Genomic DNA, 20,944 nt, shown 5'->3' on the forward strand with positions numbered 1-20,944 from the left:
AGGGTTGTAATCACTCCTTAAGTATTGCTGACAAAGAAAAATGTGAAACTTACTCTGGGATCTATTCAGAAATCTGTTATGGATGGGGCATCAGGGGTAATTATGTTGCTCTATTTGGTTCTGCCAAGGCATCAGATGCGAGTGCTGTGCCCAGGGTTGGGTATTGCACTTAAGAAACACATATGTTAGTAAGGTACAGAACAGAGCAAAGAAAATGAGAAGAGAAAGAAAAGACCTCTGAAAAAGGCTGGAGGGGCTGGATTTTGCACATTTTGAAAGAGAAGACATTGGGGACAGGACAGGAAAAGGCACAGCAGTATTCCAAAGTACCATGGGTTGACACACCGCGAACAGTGACCCTCTGTGTCCTTGTGGGACATTACACCTGGCATTGGATTAAGTGGTAGCAACAACGATGAAATTTATCAGGCACTTGAGCAGGCTGCAGAGAGAACCTCTGTCCATGGTGGTTTTTAAGAACAGCTTAGACAAATACTATGTGGGGTGACATAAACTATAGCTATCCTTTCTCGTGATAAGTGTTGAACCCACGGTATCCCTGTCACATAACAGCAAGTGACAAAGACACAAACGGTCTGAATTCCCAGAGGAAGGTGTTGGTATGGAATCAGGAGAGAAAAGTAATCTTAAATTTGGCTTTCAGAGGTTTTTTAGAAAACATATTTTAGTTATGCTGGGAAAAGCTAAAACTGATCCTGTCCTCACAGTACCTCCAGACTGATGGCTTTATGCACAGAACAGGCTGGGTGCCATCATTTTGAACAAAGGCAAGCAAGAAAGGTAGACAAAAGGAAGACCAAAGATAGACAAAATGGCCAGTCTTTTCTTGCAGCTGATTAAAAAGTTAAATGATGTACTGTGCATAATCTCCAGCTAATGTAAAAAAATATAGTTTAAGTTTACAGGACATACTAAGAAGCTATGGGGCTCCAGAAGTGTAAATGGCCTGCAAATATTGAAATGTAAAACCCCTGTGGCAAAGGTTCGGCTGATGGCTCTGCCTTAGCACTGCAGCTGGCATGGGACTGACGACCTGAAGGGTCTGAGGAACTGACTGAGGGGGATCTCAGCGGGGCGTGCAAGCGCCTGGGAAGGGCAGGGGAGACAGGGGGCAGCGGGCAGAGGCTGCAGGCGGGGCGGTGCCAGTACCCCCAGTGAGTGCCTCAGGACTGGGACTGGGGGGGGCAAACTGGGGAGGGGTGTGGGGGGGGGGGGGGGGGGGGGGGGGGGAGCCGTGCCGGCCGCGCATGCGCAGCAGCATCCCGGCGGCTCCCGCCCGGCGCCGCGGCGGGGTGCGCAGGCGCGGCGCTGCGGGGGAGGGGAGCGCTGATGCAAGAGGCGAGCGCGGCGGTCGCAGGCGAGGGCCGGCTGCGTCCCTGAGCCCCGCCGCTCCTCGCTCCCGGCCTCTCCTCTCCTCTCCTCTTTCTCCTCCTCCGCCTCCCGCTGCCGGCCGCAGCCATGTCGGGCGACGAGGTGAGGCCCGGCGGTCGCCGCCGTCGGGGGATGGGGGAGCCGGGCCCGAGGCCTGCGCCTCGGCCGCCATGTGGGAGAGCGGGCCTCAGGCCTCCGCCCCGCGGCAGGGCCGGCGCCTTCCTTCCCCTCTCACCGCCGGCCCCGGCGGCTGCTGCCCCGGGGTTAGGGGGGGCCCCGCGGCCGCCTCTGGAGGCGGGGGCCGGGCCGGGGGCCGCCGCCTGGCTTCGGGCCCTGCCGGGCCTCTCCCTGCCGCGCCCAGGCTCGTGGAGACGGGGGGGGGGCTCCGGTCCCGAGGGGAGGCCCAGCGGTAGGGGGAGGGCCGGGGGGAAGGCAGGCGGCCCCCCCTGCCTGCCCCCGCCGTGCCGGGCTCCTGGAGCGGTGTTTAGCGCGTGGCCTGGAGGCTCGTCTGCTTTTGGGGCTTGAGTATCTCGTCTTCTGACCCCGAAAGCTGTTTCTCGACGGTTGATAACTGAAAGCTATCCAGCTATGGTGGTTCCTTATGTACACGCCTAGGGAAGTGGACACGCCAGTCTCTGAGGGGTTTTTCAGATGTCGTAGGGTTTGTGTGCTGTACCTTTAGTAACCTCATTTCAGGTGTTCTCCTGGGGAGACAGAGAGCTCTCCCTGCCTGAGGTTATGGGCACCCTGAGGGGTGACTGTTGGGAGCTGTGCTGGCAGAATCCGTGACATGGCTGCTCTTGGGCTTCTATCTTTTTGCTGGTGTTGCTTAAAATGCCTCTGTGGCTCTCCTCCACATGAGCAGAGCACAGTCACACTAACTTGGTGACAGGTGAGTCATATGTAGTAAACAATAACTAGTGTACTTATTACTTTAATGGTAGCTGAGGCTGGTTTATTAAGCTGCTTGGAATGAATGTGCTGCATTTTTAGGCCTAATTGTGTGCCTGCAACTGCAGTTCTAATGTCTAGGTTAGGAAATTAGGACCCTTGCTTCAGCTGCTTTCTATCTCAGATGCTCATAAGACCACAGAGCAGCTAGCCTACAACTTACTGGTTTAGATTTAGTTTGTATCATTTAAATTATTTATACTGCGTGATGCATTTGTTCTGATACTCACCTGGGATCAGGAATCTAGTGTAGTAAAGTTACATCTCTGGGTTGCTTTGTCTAGCAGACTGACAGAATGAAGGTAGTAAAAGGTATGATGGTTGAACTGTCACTGTTAGGTCTTCTGAATAACGTGTGAGAGTGAGTGCGTGTGCCTTCTGCAGCTGCAGGCTGTTAGGAGCTGATGTGGAGCTTTACAAGTGATGGCTCTTTTTACAGTTCATGATCCTCGAAGGTGAAGGCACATAAATCTCAGTTAACAAATCTGCACCTTAAAACCTAGTCTAGGTGTTAGAAACCTTGGTTTGATTCACCTGTACAGTGTTCTTCAAAATATGGGCTCTGGACTGTGGCTTAAAACTTCCAGAGCTTTAAACAAAATGAAGCTTTCTGGTAGCAACATCTCCTGTCTGATTGCTGCCCAGCAGCATGGTACAACACAGGCAACGTGAGGCCTGCCTCCAAGGGAGGAGAAAGGCAAAAGGCAAACCTGAAAGTGATGAGCAGTCCATTAACCTCTATTTATATGTAGTAGGGTTTTTAATAAGATATAAAATCCTACTTAATGATAAATGAAAGTTGTGTGTTTTTTTTGTTGTTGTTTTTTCCTGGCCCAGTGGCTTTATGAAGCTCCAAGGAAATAATACTGGAAGATGCTGCATTTTGAGCAGCAAGGGGGATTGAGGTGCTGATTGATAAATAACTTTGTACTGTCACAGAGGGCTGTGCAGAACTAACCTTTTCAGTGCGGTGTTGCTCTGTGCTTTGTAGACATGCCTATGTTTATCCGGACTAATGAGATGGGATTAATAGAACCTCCAGTAGAATCCCCAGCAGTTGCCACTGCAGTAGAGTATACACCGTGTATAGGGTGACATGGGCTTATGTTTTAGGATTAGAGCTTCACAGTCCAACTTCCTTTTTTTTTTCCATTGTCTTTCACTTGCTTGAATTTTGCAAGTTGGGATTTTGACTGTATAGGCCTTTGAAATAAGGAATGGATACATGGAGTTGGATGTGAGAAAGAACCGTGGCTTAAAGAAGGGGAAAACCTCATGGGAATCTGATGTTGCGAGCAGAAACAGGATGGAAGTTTATATTCATTTCTGTATAGTAAAAGGCATGGGCTCTGGTGTTGTACCTGGCAAAACACAGAATAGCCTGGTTATGTGGTTGGTCAGTTTATATCATGACTTCTATTATTTTTAAACTGTGCATGACCCAAGAATGCTCTTTAGTTTTTACTGAAGCTCTAGGTGAGCAAAATAACTCAGGTGAAGACCTTCTCAGCTTGTCTGACTTCTCTATTCAGTTTCCTCACAGCAGTTGGCCTGTTACAACAAGGTCTGGGTTTGCAGAAGCATGGCTTGCCCTGCCTGGGTTTAGGTGCCATCTCTTTAGAGTCGAGCAGGCTGTCAGAGCCAGGCTCTGCAGAAGGCTAATTGCTTTGGTTTTTCAGCCTTAAAACTACCTGCAGAGTCCAGAAGTTGCCCTTGCTCGTTAAACTCAGCTTAGTGTGCTACTGGAGACCTTGTCTCTTGTAGACACAAGATACACTTTATGGTAGTTTGGGGTTGAAAGCTGTTCTTTTCCTTATAAAGAGGGGGGTGATATGGGGTACATGGTTCCTTAGCAATTATTGCACTCGATCTAAAACATTATCTTATGTTTGCTTCTTCATAGAAGAAGGTGTAGAAGTCTGAGGAGCCTTGCAAAGAAAGTGTCATCATTGAAATGGGTTGTGATCCTGAAACGGGTGTTCATCTGGGTGTTCCCAAAGCTGTAGGCCCTTGCCTATGCAGACAGTTTTCCTTCTGTTTCAGCAGAATCCAGAGGTTACAAGAGGAAGCCAGCAAACAGCGTAACCAGTTGTGAACATTCCTTGCTGTGCCTTGCCAGAGCATGATTCATACATGTGCATTGAGAGGGAAGCCAGCCAGCAGAACTTTCTTGAGAGCCATTCTAGCACAGCTAAAGGCACACTTCATTTTGAAAGCCTCAAGCTACGTTGTCACATACATGTAGACACTTCTGGGTGTTCGAATCACAGCATCGTTAAGTGCTTTGTGCTGCCTCTCAGCCTCAGTTCAGAGCCTTTATGAAACACGTAAGCTCCAGTAAATCAGAGTATCACAAGATTATCACATGCGGGAGAATGAGAAGTGTGAGGAAAAGAATGCTTTATGGACAGAGAAACTTGTGTAACCAAACAAGAAGTTGCAGAGTTGCTCCTTTGAAATGGTTATGTTGTCCTGAGTAAGAAGTTTTTATGACGCTGACTTGTAACTACCTGAAAGAATGTTTTTCAGCTATTAGAAAGTAAGACTCTCCAGTTTTTCTTACGTATCTAAAATTGTTTGAAGCAATAAGCATACACTATAGTGCAGAAAAACTGGCCAGATGTAACAAAACTGATGGGTAGGTAAGATGTCGAACTTGCATCTTAAAGAAAAGTAGCAGGAGGCAATCCTGTGTTGGAAGACTTGAAGAACTTGTGTTGATTGTCTCCGGTATTTAAGTAAAGAATAGATTAAAAGTCATGCTTGGGGTTAGTGCTTTCCTCATGGTCATTCTAGCTGAATTAAGCTGCTTTCTTAGTTAAAGAATCAAACAGCTTTGAGATGAGACCTCTGCTGCTTCATAGTGCTGGGAGCTGACACCTGCCTGGCTGTATCACCAGGTGCTTCTGAGTTTCTCCCTAGGCCTAAGCGTTTTTGTTGAGACGGCTTTTGGTAAGACTTGCCCTTTTAATACATCTGGAAATTCACGTGTTCTGCGTGATAGATGTTCTGACTCTTTGTTTTTGTGATGCTGAATGGTACAGTGATTTCTTCGTGGTCTGTCTTCAATGTAGGAGTCCAAAATGGTAATAACACAGGGAAGTAGCTACTTTGTCAAAGATTCACAGCCTTATTATTCTTTCAGCTGAACTCCTACAGATAGTAGGAAACTTGAAGAAAGCATAACTGTTGTGAGAAAAGCGGCAGAAGTTTGAAACTGTCAAGCATCATTGTAACTTTTTCTTTCCTTGTAACTGGTCTCCTTAGTTGTGCCTTGGAACAAAACCAGTGGTGATAACACTGAGGCTCACTGTTTTGGAGTCAGTTCACTTGTGTTGCTTTGCCACAGATCAAGAAAAATCCCAGGCTGAGCTGAAAGCCTGGTTAACATTCCTTCTGTTTGTTTAACAGAAGGAATGTGGAGAGAAACTTAAAGGTGTTAAAAATGTTAAATGGCAGGTGGTAATTACGCTGCTGATGAACTCTTGACTTTTACAGATGATTTTTGATCCTACTATGAGCAAGAAGAAGAAGAAAAAGAAGAAGCCGTTTATGTTGGATGAGGAAGGAGGGGATACACAAACAGAAGAGACTCAGCAGTCAGAAACAAAAGAAGTTGAACCAGAGCCAACAGAAGACAAAGATGTTGAAGCAGATGAAGAAGACAGCAGGAAGAAAGGTAAAATGAATCTACGTAGATGAACTCTGAAGGGTAGTTCTGTATTGTGATAGAAGCCTCCTTTCAGGAGTGTGCCATCATAATGTATGGTGCTGAGCTCCTAGTTTAAGATCTTGTTTAGATCTAGCTTAAGATACTCTGCCTATCTGAAAAGCATATTTTGCTTGTACTGCCTAAAGCCCCATTCACAAACATAGAGCAAGTGACTAGTGGCTTGTGCAAATTCTGCTTTCCTGACTCAGACAGAATCTCTTGTGTGTGACAGTGAAAAGAGGAGCTCAAAAATAGTTATCATGAAGCTTAAAATCTTCCACATGCAGTTGTTGCAATAATTGCACAATTCTGGCAATATTTCACTTCAACAATTAAGCTGTAGTGTGAATTACAGAAATATGGTTAAAAGTGTTTCTATTTTTTTAGACAAGTGTGAATGCAACTAGGCTGCTACTCAGAATCTATTTGGAAATATGCTTCTGAGTGTGTGTGTGTGTGTGTGTGTGTATATATATATATGATTTTGCTTTTTAGATTGAGGCCAATGCAATTTCAGGATGACCTGATTAAGGGAATGCTGTTAACTTAAATCCTTTTTTGATAAAATTGGTTCCTGCTGTAGACCAAAGAAAATAAACTTAACTCCTGCAGTTTTCTATTCACTTTTTTTTTGAGCATTTCTACTATAATTGCAGAAGCATCTAATTTCTCTTGCACAGCACAAAGAAAGATTAAACAGGTAAATATAAGAAAATGCAGATACAAGATACAGAAAATACAGGAACTGTAAAATAGTGCTGAGGTATCGGGGTAGAGGGGAATGATCTGTTGAAAACCAGAAGGATATCTGTAGGGGGGCTACAGATCATTGCTTATGTCTTGCTGTAATGTTTTGAAGGCACTGGATGTGCATTGGAAACCTTACTATCTGAACTCTTATTACAGTTACTAATATCTGGACTACTTTTGCTTATCCTTTGTTTTTTAGATGCAACAGATGACTTGGATGATTTAAACTTCTTCAATCAAAAGAAAAAGAAGAAGAAGCCAAAGAAGATATTTGATATAGATGAAGCGGAAGAAGGCGTAAAGGTCTGTTTACATAACAAGGCCATTTCGTCTATTGTCAAATAACTTTCCTGCTTTTCTTTTCTGGAGATTGACGTTGCAGGAACTGTTTTGAGTCTGCCATTATATCCTGGTGCAGTTAATAGTGAAACTTGTTTCACAGTGTCCTTCAAGTATAGTAGGTTCTGCTCAGTATGTTTGTATGTAAGGGCTTTTTGACTGGAAATTAGAGAAAAAAAAAAAAACTGATATGCACAATAAGCAAGTAATTCCGCAGTCAGTAATAAGGGTTGATTAGCATCAAGGTAACTGTCTTCTGGGGTGAGAGAAGAAAATGATGTCAGAAGCCATGCACAAAACAGTCCTCTACAAGTCAACCCTTCAAATAATGGGTATATATCTGCTAAGAAATCTGTTCTTACTCTCGTGTTTTCTTTAGAAATGATTGGCTACTGTTATGTATTTCAGTAGGTGTACAAGACACATTTACTCTACTCAAGTTTTATTCCAAGTCATAATTCTGGATCGCATGTCAGCGTAACTGGGAAGCCCAGACAGCAAGAGGGCAGAGAAATGTTATGCTACATGTAAAGCTATTCTTAGATTCTGCCTTTTGAGGAAGAAAATGCTCCTCTGATCTGTCCCGGACAGGCCGAATGGTTGCTGTGTTTTCTGTAAGTGCAGAAACATACCTGCATCCATGAAGGAATTGTGACACCAGACTGAATTGGCTGCAGGTGTCACAGCTTCGCCTTATGTCAGTGTCTGACACATAAGGTGTTTTGTTCCCTAGTGCCCAAATGTGGCTGATTCCTTTAGCTAAGTATAGTGTTACCTTGTTCTTGACCAGCCAGAAGTTAACTAGAAGATTGTGTTGATTACCTAATAGGAAACCAAGTATTACAAAGGAAGTAATGTAGACTAACTTTTAATACCTAACTGCACTGGTACATGTTAGGTGCATGTACCCCATTGTATCTCAACTTGACATTTAAAAATCTGTCCCTTTTTCATGTGTTGTACTGCAGTGCTTTATTCAACATATTACAGTTTCAGTTCTTACTTATTACATTTCAGGATCTTAGTGGATAATACTAGTGTTCGTCTAGTATAGTGTACAACTGGTATAATTTGTTCAATACTGTAAATTATATATATATATATTTTTTTTGTTTGTAGGACTTAAAAATTGAGGGAGATGTGCCAGAGGTAGTAGAACCTGAAGACGACCTTGATATCATGCTGGGCAATAAGAAGAAGAAGAAAAAGTATGTGAAGTTTCCAGATGAAGATGAGATAATGGAGAAGGATGAAGGTAAAAGTATAATGTAGCCTGGGAGATGTTGAAAATTATATGTAGTCCACATTATAGGTGAATAAGTTCTGTTGAAGTATCTTTTGGTTTCAAAATTAATTTTGTTACTTTTACCAGTCACGATTATCAAAAAAAAAAAATCTTCTGTAGAAGTGCTGTATGAATTCACTGTAAGTGCTGGTGTCTCTTCTAGGCAGACAAACAGGGAACAATTCTGTCCCTGTCTTAGTAAAATCTTCTTTCGATGCACTTCTTAGAAATGTACACGCAAGGTTAAAGAATTACTTTGTTTAGGATTCATTAAGAAAAACAACTTTCTTTACAGCTTTTGAAGATGAAGATAGCAAAAAAGATGATGGAATTTCTTTTAGTCTTCAGTCAGGACCTGCGTGGGCAGGCTCAGAAAGGGACTACACATATGATGAGGTAATGTTAAAAGGCTTTCGAAGTATTTTACATGTTAAAGTGCTCCGGCAGTGCAGAGCCTTGTGTTTGTGTATCCCATTTCCTACTTAAAACTAAAGATCTTACATTCAGAAGCACATGATCAGAAAAATAACAGAAAGCACATCTGTTGTCATAGTTAGTTTTCACATAAAGCAATATTAAAATGCCTCTGCAAGCACACTGAGGTACTTGGACATTATAAAGTAAACCTCTGTGAAAACAGCTTCTATCTTCTGCATTTAGTACAACTTTTTTTTTTAAAGTGTGCATTGAAAAGCTTATGGGGAAGTGTTAATAGACAAAGGCTATCTAATATTCATTGCCTCTAAACATCTGAGGTAGCATTAACAGTGTACTTCAGCATGAATGTCTTACATGTCTCAAATGATGTGAACCACCTCCCCCCCCTTTTTTTTTTGCAGTTACTCAATAGGGTATTTAACATCATGCGGGAAAAAAACCCAGATATGGTAGCTGGAGAAAAACGGAAATTTGTCATGAAGCCTCCGCAGGTCGTAAGAGTAGGGACCAAGAAAACATCTTTTGTCAACTTTACAGATATCTGCAAATTGTAAGTTTTACTCTTAATATTTCCCAAGAATAGTGGAATTTTCTGTGCTGTTGGCTGTTGAATGAATGCTTTTTGGAAACCACAAAAAAAAAAAAAACAACAGTGACAAACCAAACTGAAAGCTGTTCCAATCATACTGTTATTTTCCTCTGTTATATATGTGAAAGGTATTTATGAAGGTGATTTATTGAGACAACTTTGAACTTTGTACATACCAAAATGGTAGGCTTGTTTCATGGGCCTCAGGGACTGAAACCAAACCTAAAGCTCTTTTGAGTGTTCTCACTTCTAGAAGTGTGTGTGGTTTGGTCTTCAGTGGTGTTTATTTGCAAGACTTGGGTTGGGATGGATGTTAGGGGTGAATTCTGATCTTGAGGTGAACTACAAATACTGTTCTCTTGGTAAATAGCGTGGAGTTCAGTATTTTTTTCCCCTGTGCTTTCTCTATCTGAGTATTTCTTGTGAAGTCAGTTCTATTATTTGTGGGCACTTCTAGGAATATCTATCTGATTTCGTAAGCAAGGACTTTTCTGGCATAATCATATGGAGGACCTGGGTAATATACTAAACGAAGGGCACTGGGAGTGTGTTGAGGGTTAAGAGTGGAAAATCTGAAATACAATTCTCTCATTTTAATTAGAGAGTAATTATTGAAATTGTGCTTTCTGTTTTGTGGACTGTGAAGCTTTGTGTCCTTAGTTCATTGTCTGCATATGCTCTTTGGTACAGACCCTATGGCACTGCCCTTTCAAACTTTGTACTTTAAGATCATTTTAACTTACCATCCCTGTATAGATATCAAATTTCTCTGAAGGAGGGGGGTTAAAGATATCCATACTTTATTTTTAGATTACATCGTCAGCCAAAACATCTCCTGGCGTTTTTGTTGGCAGAATTGGGTACAAGGTAAGGCTATTGGGCTGTGGGTGTGCATGTTTGTAGGAAGCAATGACAACATAGTTGCCGTTGATCAAAAATAAGATTCCTGGTTTTAGGTCTGTACTTTATGTGCTTGAACATCAGGCTCTTCTTCCCTGCACCCAGATGCTGTGCTGGGTGATTGAAGAGACACCATTTCACAGAAGAGGTACAGAGGCAAGCTATAAGTCCCAGGGAACAGTTTGGATAGCACTTCAAATTCCTTGTCTGGGACCTTTCTCCAAAAATGATCTGATAGCAGTGCTGTTTGTCTCAATTGGTGAGGATGGCTGTTTGGCTCCTGTTCAACTTAAGCCTTAGGATTGCTGAGGAAGAGAGAATGCCTGCCTGCCTCAGGGAAGTTTTGAGGGCATGTAGCTAGTTATTCTGTTTAATGCCACAGTTAAATCCAGTTGTCTTAGCATAAAAGCTGCTTTGTTGCTTTTAAATGCTTTTGATAAAAGATCTTACTCTGTGACAATGTACTCTGGTTGTCTTTATTTCTGTCTTGAAGATAGTAAAATAATGTTGTACGTAGATGTACAGAATCAAGCTATCTAATTGCAATGTGGTTATAACAAATGCCTTTTACTCTAGACATTGAGATCTCTTCAGCTTCAGATAACTTAAACAAAAACTTAGAAAATGTGGTCTGAAAAAACATTTAATTTATTACATTAGAATGGCTAGAAGAGGATTGTAGTAGTATTCTACCTTAGTAGAGTTGTCGCGGTCACTTCTTTGAGACAAACAGGTGGTAGTTCTCAATTCTGTGCATCTCTCCTGGTAGGGCAGCTTAACTATGAGGCTGATCTCTGCTGGAGTCTGTTTTTATTGTAATGAGTTATATTTGGGCAAAACTTTGTATAGGTTTTCAAGTGCTGTCAGAATTTTACATATTTCTCTTTTTCCCCACAATGTAATTCTGGCTTACTCTTACCTTAAAGAATGCCTCAGTTAACTTGCTTCAAGTTGCTAACTTCATATACTTTTTTTATTTGATGTCTTCTGCAAATCAATTATTTAAAATTCATTTTTCTCTTAAATTAGTGGCTCAATAGATGGTAACAACCAACTTGTAATCAAAGGAAGATTCCAGCAAAAACAGATAGAAAATGTTTTGAGAAGATATATCAGTAAGTATAACTCCACTTTCCGCTACACATTTTTCTAATGACGGGCCGTGTGTGGGCCAGCATGCCCCTCTGCACGTGTGCATGCTGTAGAGGTTCTGTGCTAACAAACTATGACTTTGCTGCTTTGTGATGGAATAATGCAAGTGAAGGATACATATACGTAAGAATAGATAGGAAGAATGCATAACTATATGGTTATACTGTATAGTGAGCACTTAGGACATACTCTGTCCTGGTGCAGAGATGTACTGAGGAAGACAGTAAGAGTGGTAGAAAACTGTTTTCATCTGACATTAACTTCTTAGTTTTAATGAAGACTATGGAAAATAATGGTAATTATTACTCTTAAAGTCTGTTGTACATGCTAGTTAACAGACTGTGCTTGCAGTTTATATGCAACAAAATGCTGTTTCAGACAGTGTTGTCTGTGTAAGAGTTGCTGACATGTGGGAATGCTTTTTCAGCGGAGTAAGTCACGGGAAGCCAGTGGGAAGCCTTAGCTGGTTATTACTTCTTAAAACACTGGTGTCAGGGCACAGTGTACCAGATGTACAAAACCTACTCTTTGTTAACTTAGGAACAAGGAAGTATTTTTAGTCTATGTGAACCTCTGTGACTTTCATAGTAAGCCACTTCTAAGTCAGTAGGTGAATTTGAGCATCCTTTCAAGACAACAGTTAAACTAACGGCTGAAGAAGTGATTTTTTTTCTGATGGTAATGCATTTTTTTAACTGCAACTTAATTCCTTTCCTGCAGAGGAATATGTCACCTGTCATACATGTCGGTCACCAGACACAATCCTACAGAAGGACACCAGATTATATTTCTTGCAGTGTGAGACCTGCCACTCTCGCTGCTCCGTCGCCAGCATCAAAACTGGTTTCCAGGCTGTCACAGGCAAGAGAGCACAGCTCCGTGCCAAAGCTAACTAGTTTGCTAATCAACACTGGATTTTGCAAAGTGTTCTGGGGAGATATGACTGGACAGGTTTACAATCGGAATGGATTTACCATTGTATTAAAACAAGATTGTAAAAACTACAAGAAATTTGGCTTTTGATTGATTGGTCTGTGAAATCCTTGCAAGATGCAGATCCTCAAGCTGTTCACATACATTTGCTCATTGAATATATTTTACCAACTATAAAGAATGTGATGGGAAAGGAGGTGCTTTTTAATCCATTCAGACTTCTGTAAAACACAAGATAAATTAAAGATACTGTAACAGTGAGTGTCTTCGATTTGGATTTTTCCTTCAGTTTCCTATTTAAACAGTTGATGGGAATGGTTGGTGTGTTGTCCTTTCAGATCATGTCACTGAACTATGCCCAATACTCAGATAGAAGTTTAAGGTTATTTCGCCTTTGTGTGATGGCTGATTTCTAGGTAGGCTATTATTAAACAGAGAAACCATTCACAAAATAAGGATGATACACCAACATGAGAACTGCTTGTGCTTTTATAGCTGCATTAGTATGGGAACACATTTTGCACAGAAAGTGACATCAAGACAGGTTGATACTGCTTTATAAGGCAGAATAGAGCTTTGAGCTAGTTCAGACACCATATTGATGCTGAATCTTAACACGGGATTGATAACACAATTGCTGTATTGTAAGCTTTCATAGTGTCATAGTACTAAATTTTGCAGTTTCTAATAGAAAAATGTTTATATTTCTTAAGTCCTGCACTCTTTACCACTTTAATAAAAATATCTAAATGCAGCAAAAAAAGATTGTAGGAAACATCGTTATATGATGGCTGCAACACAGTTATATATATCTTGAATTTAACAGAAGATACTGCCAAGTAGTTTGTATTCCAAATTAACGCATTGACGTCTTTTGATTATAAAACGTACTTATCTCTGCTAGCAGTCAGTATCTGTAATCTCTAGGGGACGTGCATAGTGCTGTCCTGACTAGTTTTTTAGTGCTGAAAAAAAAATTGTTACAGCTGCCAAGTGTGAAGATGCAAATGGGGAGTGAAATCCCTTATGAGTACTGTAATGGGGGGGAATAGAAGTCAACTGTCATTTTACCACTCCCTGAAACAGTGCAGGGTTAGGATAAGGTGCAATAGCTCAGGAGTGCTGACACCCATCCCTGCAGGTAAGCAGAGTAGCGTCCTCCCCAGAGAAAATGGTGGTCATTTTGAACATGATTCATCAAATAACAGAAACTGAAAGGTTTCTACCAAGTTTTAATCTTTGTATGTATGTTAATACACAGCACAGTTTTTCTGGGAAGTCACTTGCTATTTGAAAACTTGACAGCACTGCAAGGCAAAAATCAAAGTTTTATAGTTGGTTTCTTAAAAGCATTTTGAATTTCAAGTGAGCTATAACAAATGTTGGATGTATCTTTAAGTGAATAAAGCCAGGATCAGTGCCTCTTGTAACATTATTGTTGTATTCTTTGTTTTTGTTTCTTTTTTTTTTCCCTCTCTAGCAAATAGCCTTCTACTTGGAAGTAAAACTTTTTGGAGAAGTGTTAGATGCCTTCTTTCAGTGGCATGCTGTTGGGCACACTGAAATAGCTAAAGAACAACGCTTCTGTTTTTACATGTGTGCTTTCCTGGGTCAAATACCTTTATTGTCCTTTCTAAAGAACTCTTGCCTTTAAAAAAAAAAAAAAAAATACAGTATTGCCTTGAGCTGGTACTGTGTTCTAGTATGTTAAATACAAAATTTGACTTTGTTGTATTGGATCAAAAAGATTGTTAATGAAGAAGTAAATCACTGTTCAGAGCTGTCATGGAAGGTGTCCTGGTGAGTACAGATGCTTTATAAGTGTATTTTGAGTGTCTTCATGAAAACGTTGGTTTTGGTGACTACTATTTGGCTGAAATATCTCGAGGTGTGGACTTCAATTTACTTGTGGAGGAACGTCACTGGCACATGAAAAGTCTTCTGTCTAAGAGCAGTTTTTAGATTTAAAACACCAATAATAAAAGGGAAAAAAAAACTTTTCCCAGTGTTTGTTCTAAACCAAATATAGTCCTCTGTATGTATTGTATGCATATTACTGTTTGCCAGACTGCTGTGTTTGAAGTGTAGTCACATGTTCAGAGGCAGAAAAAAAATAAGGTTATGTGCTTCTGCTTATTATAAGCAAGCAGCTTAGGGATGGATTTTGTAACAGCAAGGTAGTAGCTTTGCCTTGGGACTGCGTGGAGTATTTGGCTGCACACAGTTGTTTCTCCATGATTTCCTCTTTATGAGTTAAAACTTGGCTGTATGGAACTGGTGAAGGTGTGAGAACTAGATTTTTATTTGGCAGTCACAGACTGTGTGGAGCAGAATAAAATCCCTGTTTTAATGGGTTGGAGAAGAGCTGGGGAGCTAACCACACTGGTACTGGACCACACTGGTACAGCTGGCTTGCTTCTCTCCACATCTGCTGTATTGTGAGTCATACACCTTTAAATAATCTAAGCTATTGCAGGTCTCTTCCTCAGTAAAGATGCAACACATCTTCCAGCCCAAAACAAGAAAAAGAGTCTTGAAACACATCGCTGGAGATCCTGGGAGAACTGTAAAGGGGTCGTTTTCTGGTCAATTGGACTAAAATATATTGATATCCTTGTAAGAGAAATAATGGCTTTATAACACACTTGCCAAGTAAACACTATCTCCCTTGTGCAGACAAGGAGCTGGAACTTGAAGACTTTAGTGACTTGAGCAAGGTCACTTTTGTAATCAGTGGAATGAAAACAGGCGTAGTTCCCTGGTTTGCTGCAAGGGGGGTGGAATAATCTTCCTCTGAGGTCACCTGGCTCGGTTCTGCTGAACTAACTACTATGAAGAAAATCAGTGGGCCTAACTGCTTTTTAATGGAAGCTTTTGGTCAGAGGATTTAAAGCAATGTATTTATTATAACCTTAAATGGTATAAAGAAGCGTGAAGAAGCAGCATTGTAAGTTCTTGTGTGTGAAATTTCTGGTCATGTATTGTATCCTCTGGTCATACACACTGTACCCTGAAATCCCCAGTTTGTGTCAGTGTGGGGCTTGTTGGACAGGGAAACTTGGTCAGCTAGGATGATGGGCAAGGAGAAGAAAATGCAGACTTGAAGGATGCTGAAAAGAAAAATACTACCTCAGACTTGAGGAATTGGCTTTTCTTTTCCGGAAGAAGAACATCGTTTCCCTTCTGCTTGTGACTATACCAGCAGGTTTGTTCCACGCTGTGCAAGCTTGCTGTTCATCTTTCTCTTTTACATGTTGCAAGCAACTGCATATTTCTGAAATCCAACAGTAATAACTTGACATCTATGTTATTAATCACTTTTCTGCTGAATACCCAACGGAAATGCATAGATACCTCCCTTTTCAGTCCTTTCCATTTTCCATGGAAAATCTGTGGGCTCTAAGAGATCTTCGGAAACTATCAATTGAGATGTTGGAAGGAGAAAAGTTTATGTAAAAGTGAATAAAATTAACCGTGGTATCTGGATTTTTGCGGCTGTGACCTGAAGTTTTCATGTCAGGTTACAGGCAAGAGAAAATCTTTTTTTTTTTTTTTTTTTTTCAAACTCCTTTCTTTTTGAGGTCTTTCTGAATTCTCTACCAACACAAATACACTTTAAACCCCTGTTGTTTTTTTTTCTTCCCCCCCAGCCTTGCTTGCTGCTTTGGGTAATTATTCTGAAGGTTTCCTGTATTTTTTTTTTCCATGTGGAACTGTTTTGCTTGGGATGGAGCACACCTGTGTGCCTTGATGCCTGAACATGCACAAGCCCTAAGTGTCCAATATAACTGCTGTGTTAAGGGTCATGGCTGGATCTTGGCACTTCTAATGTGGTCTTAAAATCCTCATCTGGTAATACTCACTTCTTTAAAGAAGAAGAAAAATAAATTTTATTAGTTTTATTAGTTTTTTAGTTTTGTGTACTCAAGTGTCTTTATGGCCCTCAGAGCCTGTTGCAAGCCTTACACTGTGTTTTCTGTTTAGCACTGAAATAGCCTTTTTTCCAGCACGAATGTGGGGGAGGCTCTGTGCTTAAGAAATCTTGCGTTTCTTTTTTTGCTAGTTGGCAATTTCATGTTCTGATCACTTCCATTGGGCTCTGGCGATGCCCCTTGTGCCGTTTTTCTAAAACCTGTATCTGTGTGCAGGTGCCTTGACCTTTATTTTGTTTTACAGCAAAACCAGCTTTCAGAAAGATTTTCTCAAATACTTTGTCCACTGTGTTGCCCCACATGATGGTCTCACCAATGCGCTGCAGGTGTTGGGGAGCTTCCCCCTCTTGCAGGGCTGTCTGGCTCCAAGGCCAGGGCTGGGTTTCTACCCCTGGGGCAGCCAACTTCAGGTGGACAGGACATCCCTGCAAGGGAAAGCAAACTGGGGCCTGCACGCTGCTGCCAAGGGATGGAGAAAAACTCACTAGCGTTCAGTGGTGGAGTGACTTCACTCGGGCTGTGGTAGTCCTGTCAGTCTCCACTCATTATTAGACTTTTGCACTGGCCGTATGGAACTGTTAAAGGGTGAGCGAGCCTTGCTGATCACTCTTTGGCTCTCTAGGTGATGGCTGAGCTCATGACTGGAAACTGGGGAGTCTTGGTTGGTGTGATATTGCTGCCGATGCACAGCTGTGGTAGAGACTGGCACCTGCTGTTCTTCAACCCTCAGCAAACCTACAAGAGAAGGGTTCTTTGAGAGACTGGGACAGGCAGATAGCATAGCTGCCTTGGAGATGGAGGACATCAAACAGCTAAAAGCCCTCTGGGGTCCTTGGACTTCCCTTTCCTCATGTAGTCTATGCTGAGCACAGAGCCTCTGGGCCAGTCCCCAGGGGCTGTTCATGCCACTCATTCCCAGTTAGTCTCACTTCAGCCTCCAGCACAGTTAACTGGGGATCCCCCGCCACTCCAGAAATACAGCTTGGTGGCATTAGGGTACACTGTGCACTGCTGTCCTCCAGAGACTCACGCTCCTGTGTTCTGATGGGCCAGGCACATCCAAGGTGGATCCACGCAGCCAACAAACCTGCTCGTCCCCTTCCTCTGCTGGGCAGGGCCTCTTTGCTCCTTGTCATAGTATTCATTACTCGCTTCTTGTAAATGTGAATCCTTCCCCTTCTTAGCAGGAGTTTCCTTCCTTACTAAGCAAGCTGACTTTTACATTCACTGTTTCTTCTGCACAGGGGGGCTGGCACTGCCTCAGTCTCAGGGTCCGTCACCAGAGGTGGTGAGCTCCTCCTCGTGAGGGTGTTACTGGTGTCTGTTACTGTTTGATAGGCACATGTCAGACTCCAGTACAGTGCAGCAAGCTGAAGCCCTCTGGCATTGCCAGGATCAAGGCATAACGTTTTTTTATTCATTCTCTCAGTTTTTTAAGGATTCCGCACTTGATCAGGGGGCAAGTACAGAACTACTGGAGGTGCCAACAGTGATAGATGCCTGCCTCTATCTTTCCACACACCTTGCCACCCAGATTCATCCTGCAGACCTCTGGGTGGTATTCTTAAATATGTTTGATTTTAGACAAAACCAGGATCGCGTCCAGGATACATGGCAATAGGATTGTGCTGCTTGGAACATCCAAAATTCTCGAGAGCTATGGTAGTGAGCCTGGAGGAGAGGAGGATGATGAAGTGAGGGAAGGTGAAGGAGCAGGGGAAAGTGTCCTCCCTTGTCTTTCCCACAGATGGACTCTCTGAGGAGGAAAGGTACAGGGTGTAATTGTTAATAGCTCCCAAGAGATAGTTCCCGAAGTACAGAGATGACGACAGTGCTGAGTACAAATACCAGATTAGGCTCACAACCGGTGCTTTGATCATATTATAAACCAGTGTCACACAGCACAGCAAAGTGATAAAACTAAAAGCAACCCTAAACCTGCCCCCAAAGATGATAAAAGCAAAGCAGGGAGCATACACAGCAAGTAAGGGGTCATGTAACACAACTCTCAAAACTCATCCAACAATGAGAGCAAAAAAAGCAACATCACAGCAACTATTAAACAAATACAGCAGGCAAGTTTGTTCTCTCTGACATGCTCTGGTCAGATCTATCATTAACCCAACCCTTCGTGCTCTGTCTTGGGGTGCCAAAAGGACTGATGTGGTTTAACCCGGCAGGCAGCTCAGCACCACCCAGCCCTTTGCTCACACCTCCTCACCTCTCATGGGATTGGGGAAGGAATCAGAAAAAAAGGTAAAACCTGTGGGTTGAGATAAGGACAGTTTAACAGGTTAGAAAAGGAAGGGAAATTATAACAAAACACACAAAAAGAGTGATGCAGAATGCAGTTGTGTTCACTACTTGCTGACTGGTGCTCAGCCAGCAGTACCTGAGCAGCACCATCCTCCCCCCAGTTTTATTGTTCCCCAGGGCGCCCTATGGCATGGGGTGTCCCTTGGGCCAGCTGTATCCTGGCTGTGCCCCCCCTGCTCACTGGCAGGGCAGCACGAGGAGCTGAGAAGTCCTTGGCTCTGTGCAAGCCCTGCTCTGCAGCAACTGCAACAGCCGGTGCTATCAGCATTATTTTTCTCCTCCATCCAAAACCTGGCACCATTCCAGCCACGGTGATGCATAGGTAATGAGAAAATATGATTAACCATAAAGCATAAGAAGAACAAACGGTGAGGGTTGGGCAAGTGGGCAAATGCTGTGGAAAAAAAAATAAATGCAACCAGAAAATTATTGATTTGTGTGTGCAGAGGCGCTGGTTCTGGGTTAGGATTCCTGCTGGCTTGGAATACTGTTGTTTGAGAGCACAGCTGTTAAAAAGATGATTTTGTGTATCAGATTTACATTTCTACTTCGTAAGGCCTAGTACATCATGCCTCACCTGTTGAGCATTGAGCATTTTACAGGAGAGTGTGATGGAGTGCATCTTGTATACCCACAGCCTTGAGGGTTGAAATTATGCTTAAAAGGAGCCAAGAAAACAAAGGGAAGGAAAGGAAAAGAAAATGAAGGGAAGAGGGGAATGCTGTCAGGATCAGAGTTGATGGGGATGAAGCAGAGGTGGGAACTAACACAGCCTACAGTGCCCATCCCTCCCTGCTCACTCCCATCAGGTGCTCTGTCCAGCCACCCCTATGCCCAGTCATCATTTTCGGAAGGACAGGAGGAATTTGGCTATAAACATTATTTTTTTCACTGGTGCTCTGCCTATGTTTTATAACTCTGTGTACAAATTAGGGGATAAGCAGGACTTTTCAATCTGTAAGTTGGGTTGCTCTTCACATATACTCTGTGCCATCGTGTTCTTAGCATTTATTTTCTGGCTCGCACTCAACAGGCTCTTTGTGCTGCTCCCCAGGATGCGTTTAGCAGTTGGCCAGAGCAGATCTTCTCCAAACATCACCCCCAGACCCGTCAGCTGGGTTGCTAAACTACAAATTCAGAAAGTTCCTAGCTGTTGTCTGGGAGAAAATTATTGTTGCTCATTTGATAATGCTATTTGGGAGGGGAAATTGTGGAGATGTCTTAGATTGGAAAATGATCTCCTAGCAAAAATTCTGTTGTGGGAAAAGGTCTCCATGATTGTGGAAAGAAAGCAACGTGCAGACTACTTTCAACTTATCTATTTTTATCTAATTGAAAAAGCTCCCTGCTACCAGCACAGCTGAAACAATGGCAACAAAACAAGATGTTCTGTTTATTACAGGGAGGTGAGACAGCAGTTTTGAGAGACAGAAATAGTCTCAGAAGAGGACAGATCAAGTGTGACTCTCGTAGGTGAGCGCTGCTCTTCGGCCTGGCTGGTTCTGCATTGGCTCCAGCAGTTGCAGTACCTGGCTCCCACAGACAAGCGCTGGTTTTGCACGCTCTGCTGCTGGGAAGTGCTTTTCCTGCTGGGGGGATAATTCAGACCTATTAAGGTGTGAGTTGAAAGCCGTGAGGAGCAGTTGCAAAAGCAGCACGTGATATTTGTGTCTTCGTTTACAATTATTGCAGTGAAGGATTGTGATCTAACATCGTGGGAAGTGTATGTTGTTCCATACATAAACAGCAAAGTGCTGCTTGTGTGCTCCCTGACACTGCCCCACCACACACCCCGGTATCTCCTCTGGCTTCCTTCTCCCAGTGCAGTGTCTGGGTGAGATAACCAGCCCCAGTGAGGATGGGTGGGTGAGTGTTATTATGCCCTGCTGAATGCTCCTCGAATGCATTATTAATTTTTTTTTTTTGTAGATGAGAACAATTCCCAGTGGATTTTTGCTTTGATTCATGTAAAACCAGATCTCTCAAAAGCTTTTTGTAGCACAGCTCCATCTGCAGCTGGGATCTGTTTTTCAAGAAAAAAACAGCCAATATATCAAGTGGCTTTGAAAGCCGGGTCTGGAGTAAATTAGAGAAGCCAAACACATTTTTGGTCCTTGTTTTTGCTATTAAGGTTCTGAAATGTTTGGCTTCTAGTGTTGTTTTTGTGGTGTTAGCATTGTTCACCTCCCTCATGCCTTGGGTCGCTTCCCCAGCAGTGTTCTTGTGACCACAGCATTGCTGAGGTCCCCATGATG

The 20,944-nt window shown here is 42.6% G+C and overlaps 1 protein-coding gene across 1 annotated transcript; it reads left to right on the plus strand.

Annotated features, from left to right (window-relative positions):
* Positions 1–1,337: 1,337 nt before the first annotated feature.
* On the plus strand, positions 1,338–14,093 carry EIF2S2 (eukaryotic translation initiation factor 2 subunit beta). Its single transcript, XM_032198265.1, has 9 exons — positions 1,338–1,494; positions 5,842–6,022; positions 7,005–7,108; positions 8,264–8,399; positions 8,725–8,825; positions 9,269–9,417; positions 10,267–10,323; positions 11,386–11,471; positions 12,229–14,093. The coding sequence occupies exons 1-9, from the start codon at positions 1,480–1,482 to the stop codon at positions 12,402–12,404; spliced, it is 1,005 nt and encodes a 334-aa protein (XP_032054156.1). The 5' UTR covers positions 1,338–1,479; the 3' UTR covers positions 12,405–14,093.
* The last annotated feature ends 6,851 nt before the right edge of the window (positions 14,094–20,944 follow it).

This window comes from Aythya fuligula, chromosome 16 (genome assembly GCF_009819795.1).
Source record: "Aythya fuligula isolate bAytFul2 chromosome 16, bAytFul2.pri, whole genome shotgun sequence".
NCBI classification, from domain to species: Eukaryota; Metazoa; Chordata; class Aves; order Anseriformes; family Anatidae; genus Aythya; species Aythya fuligula.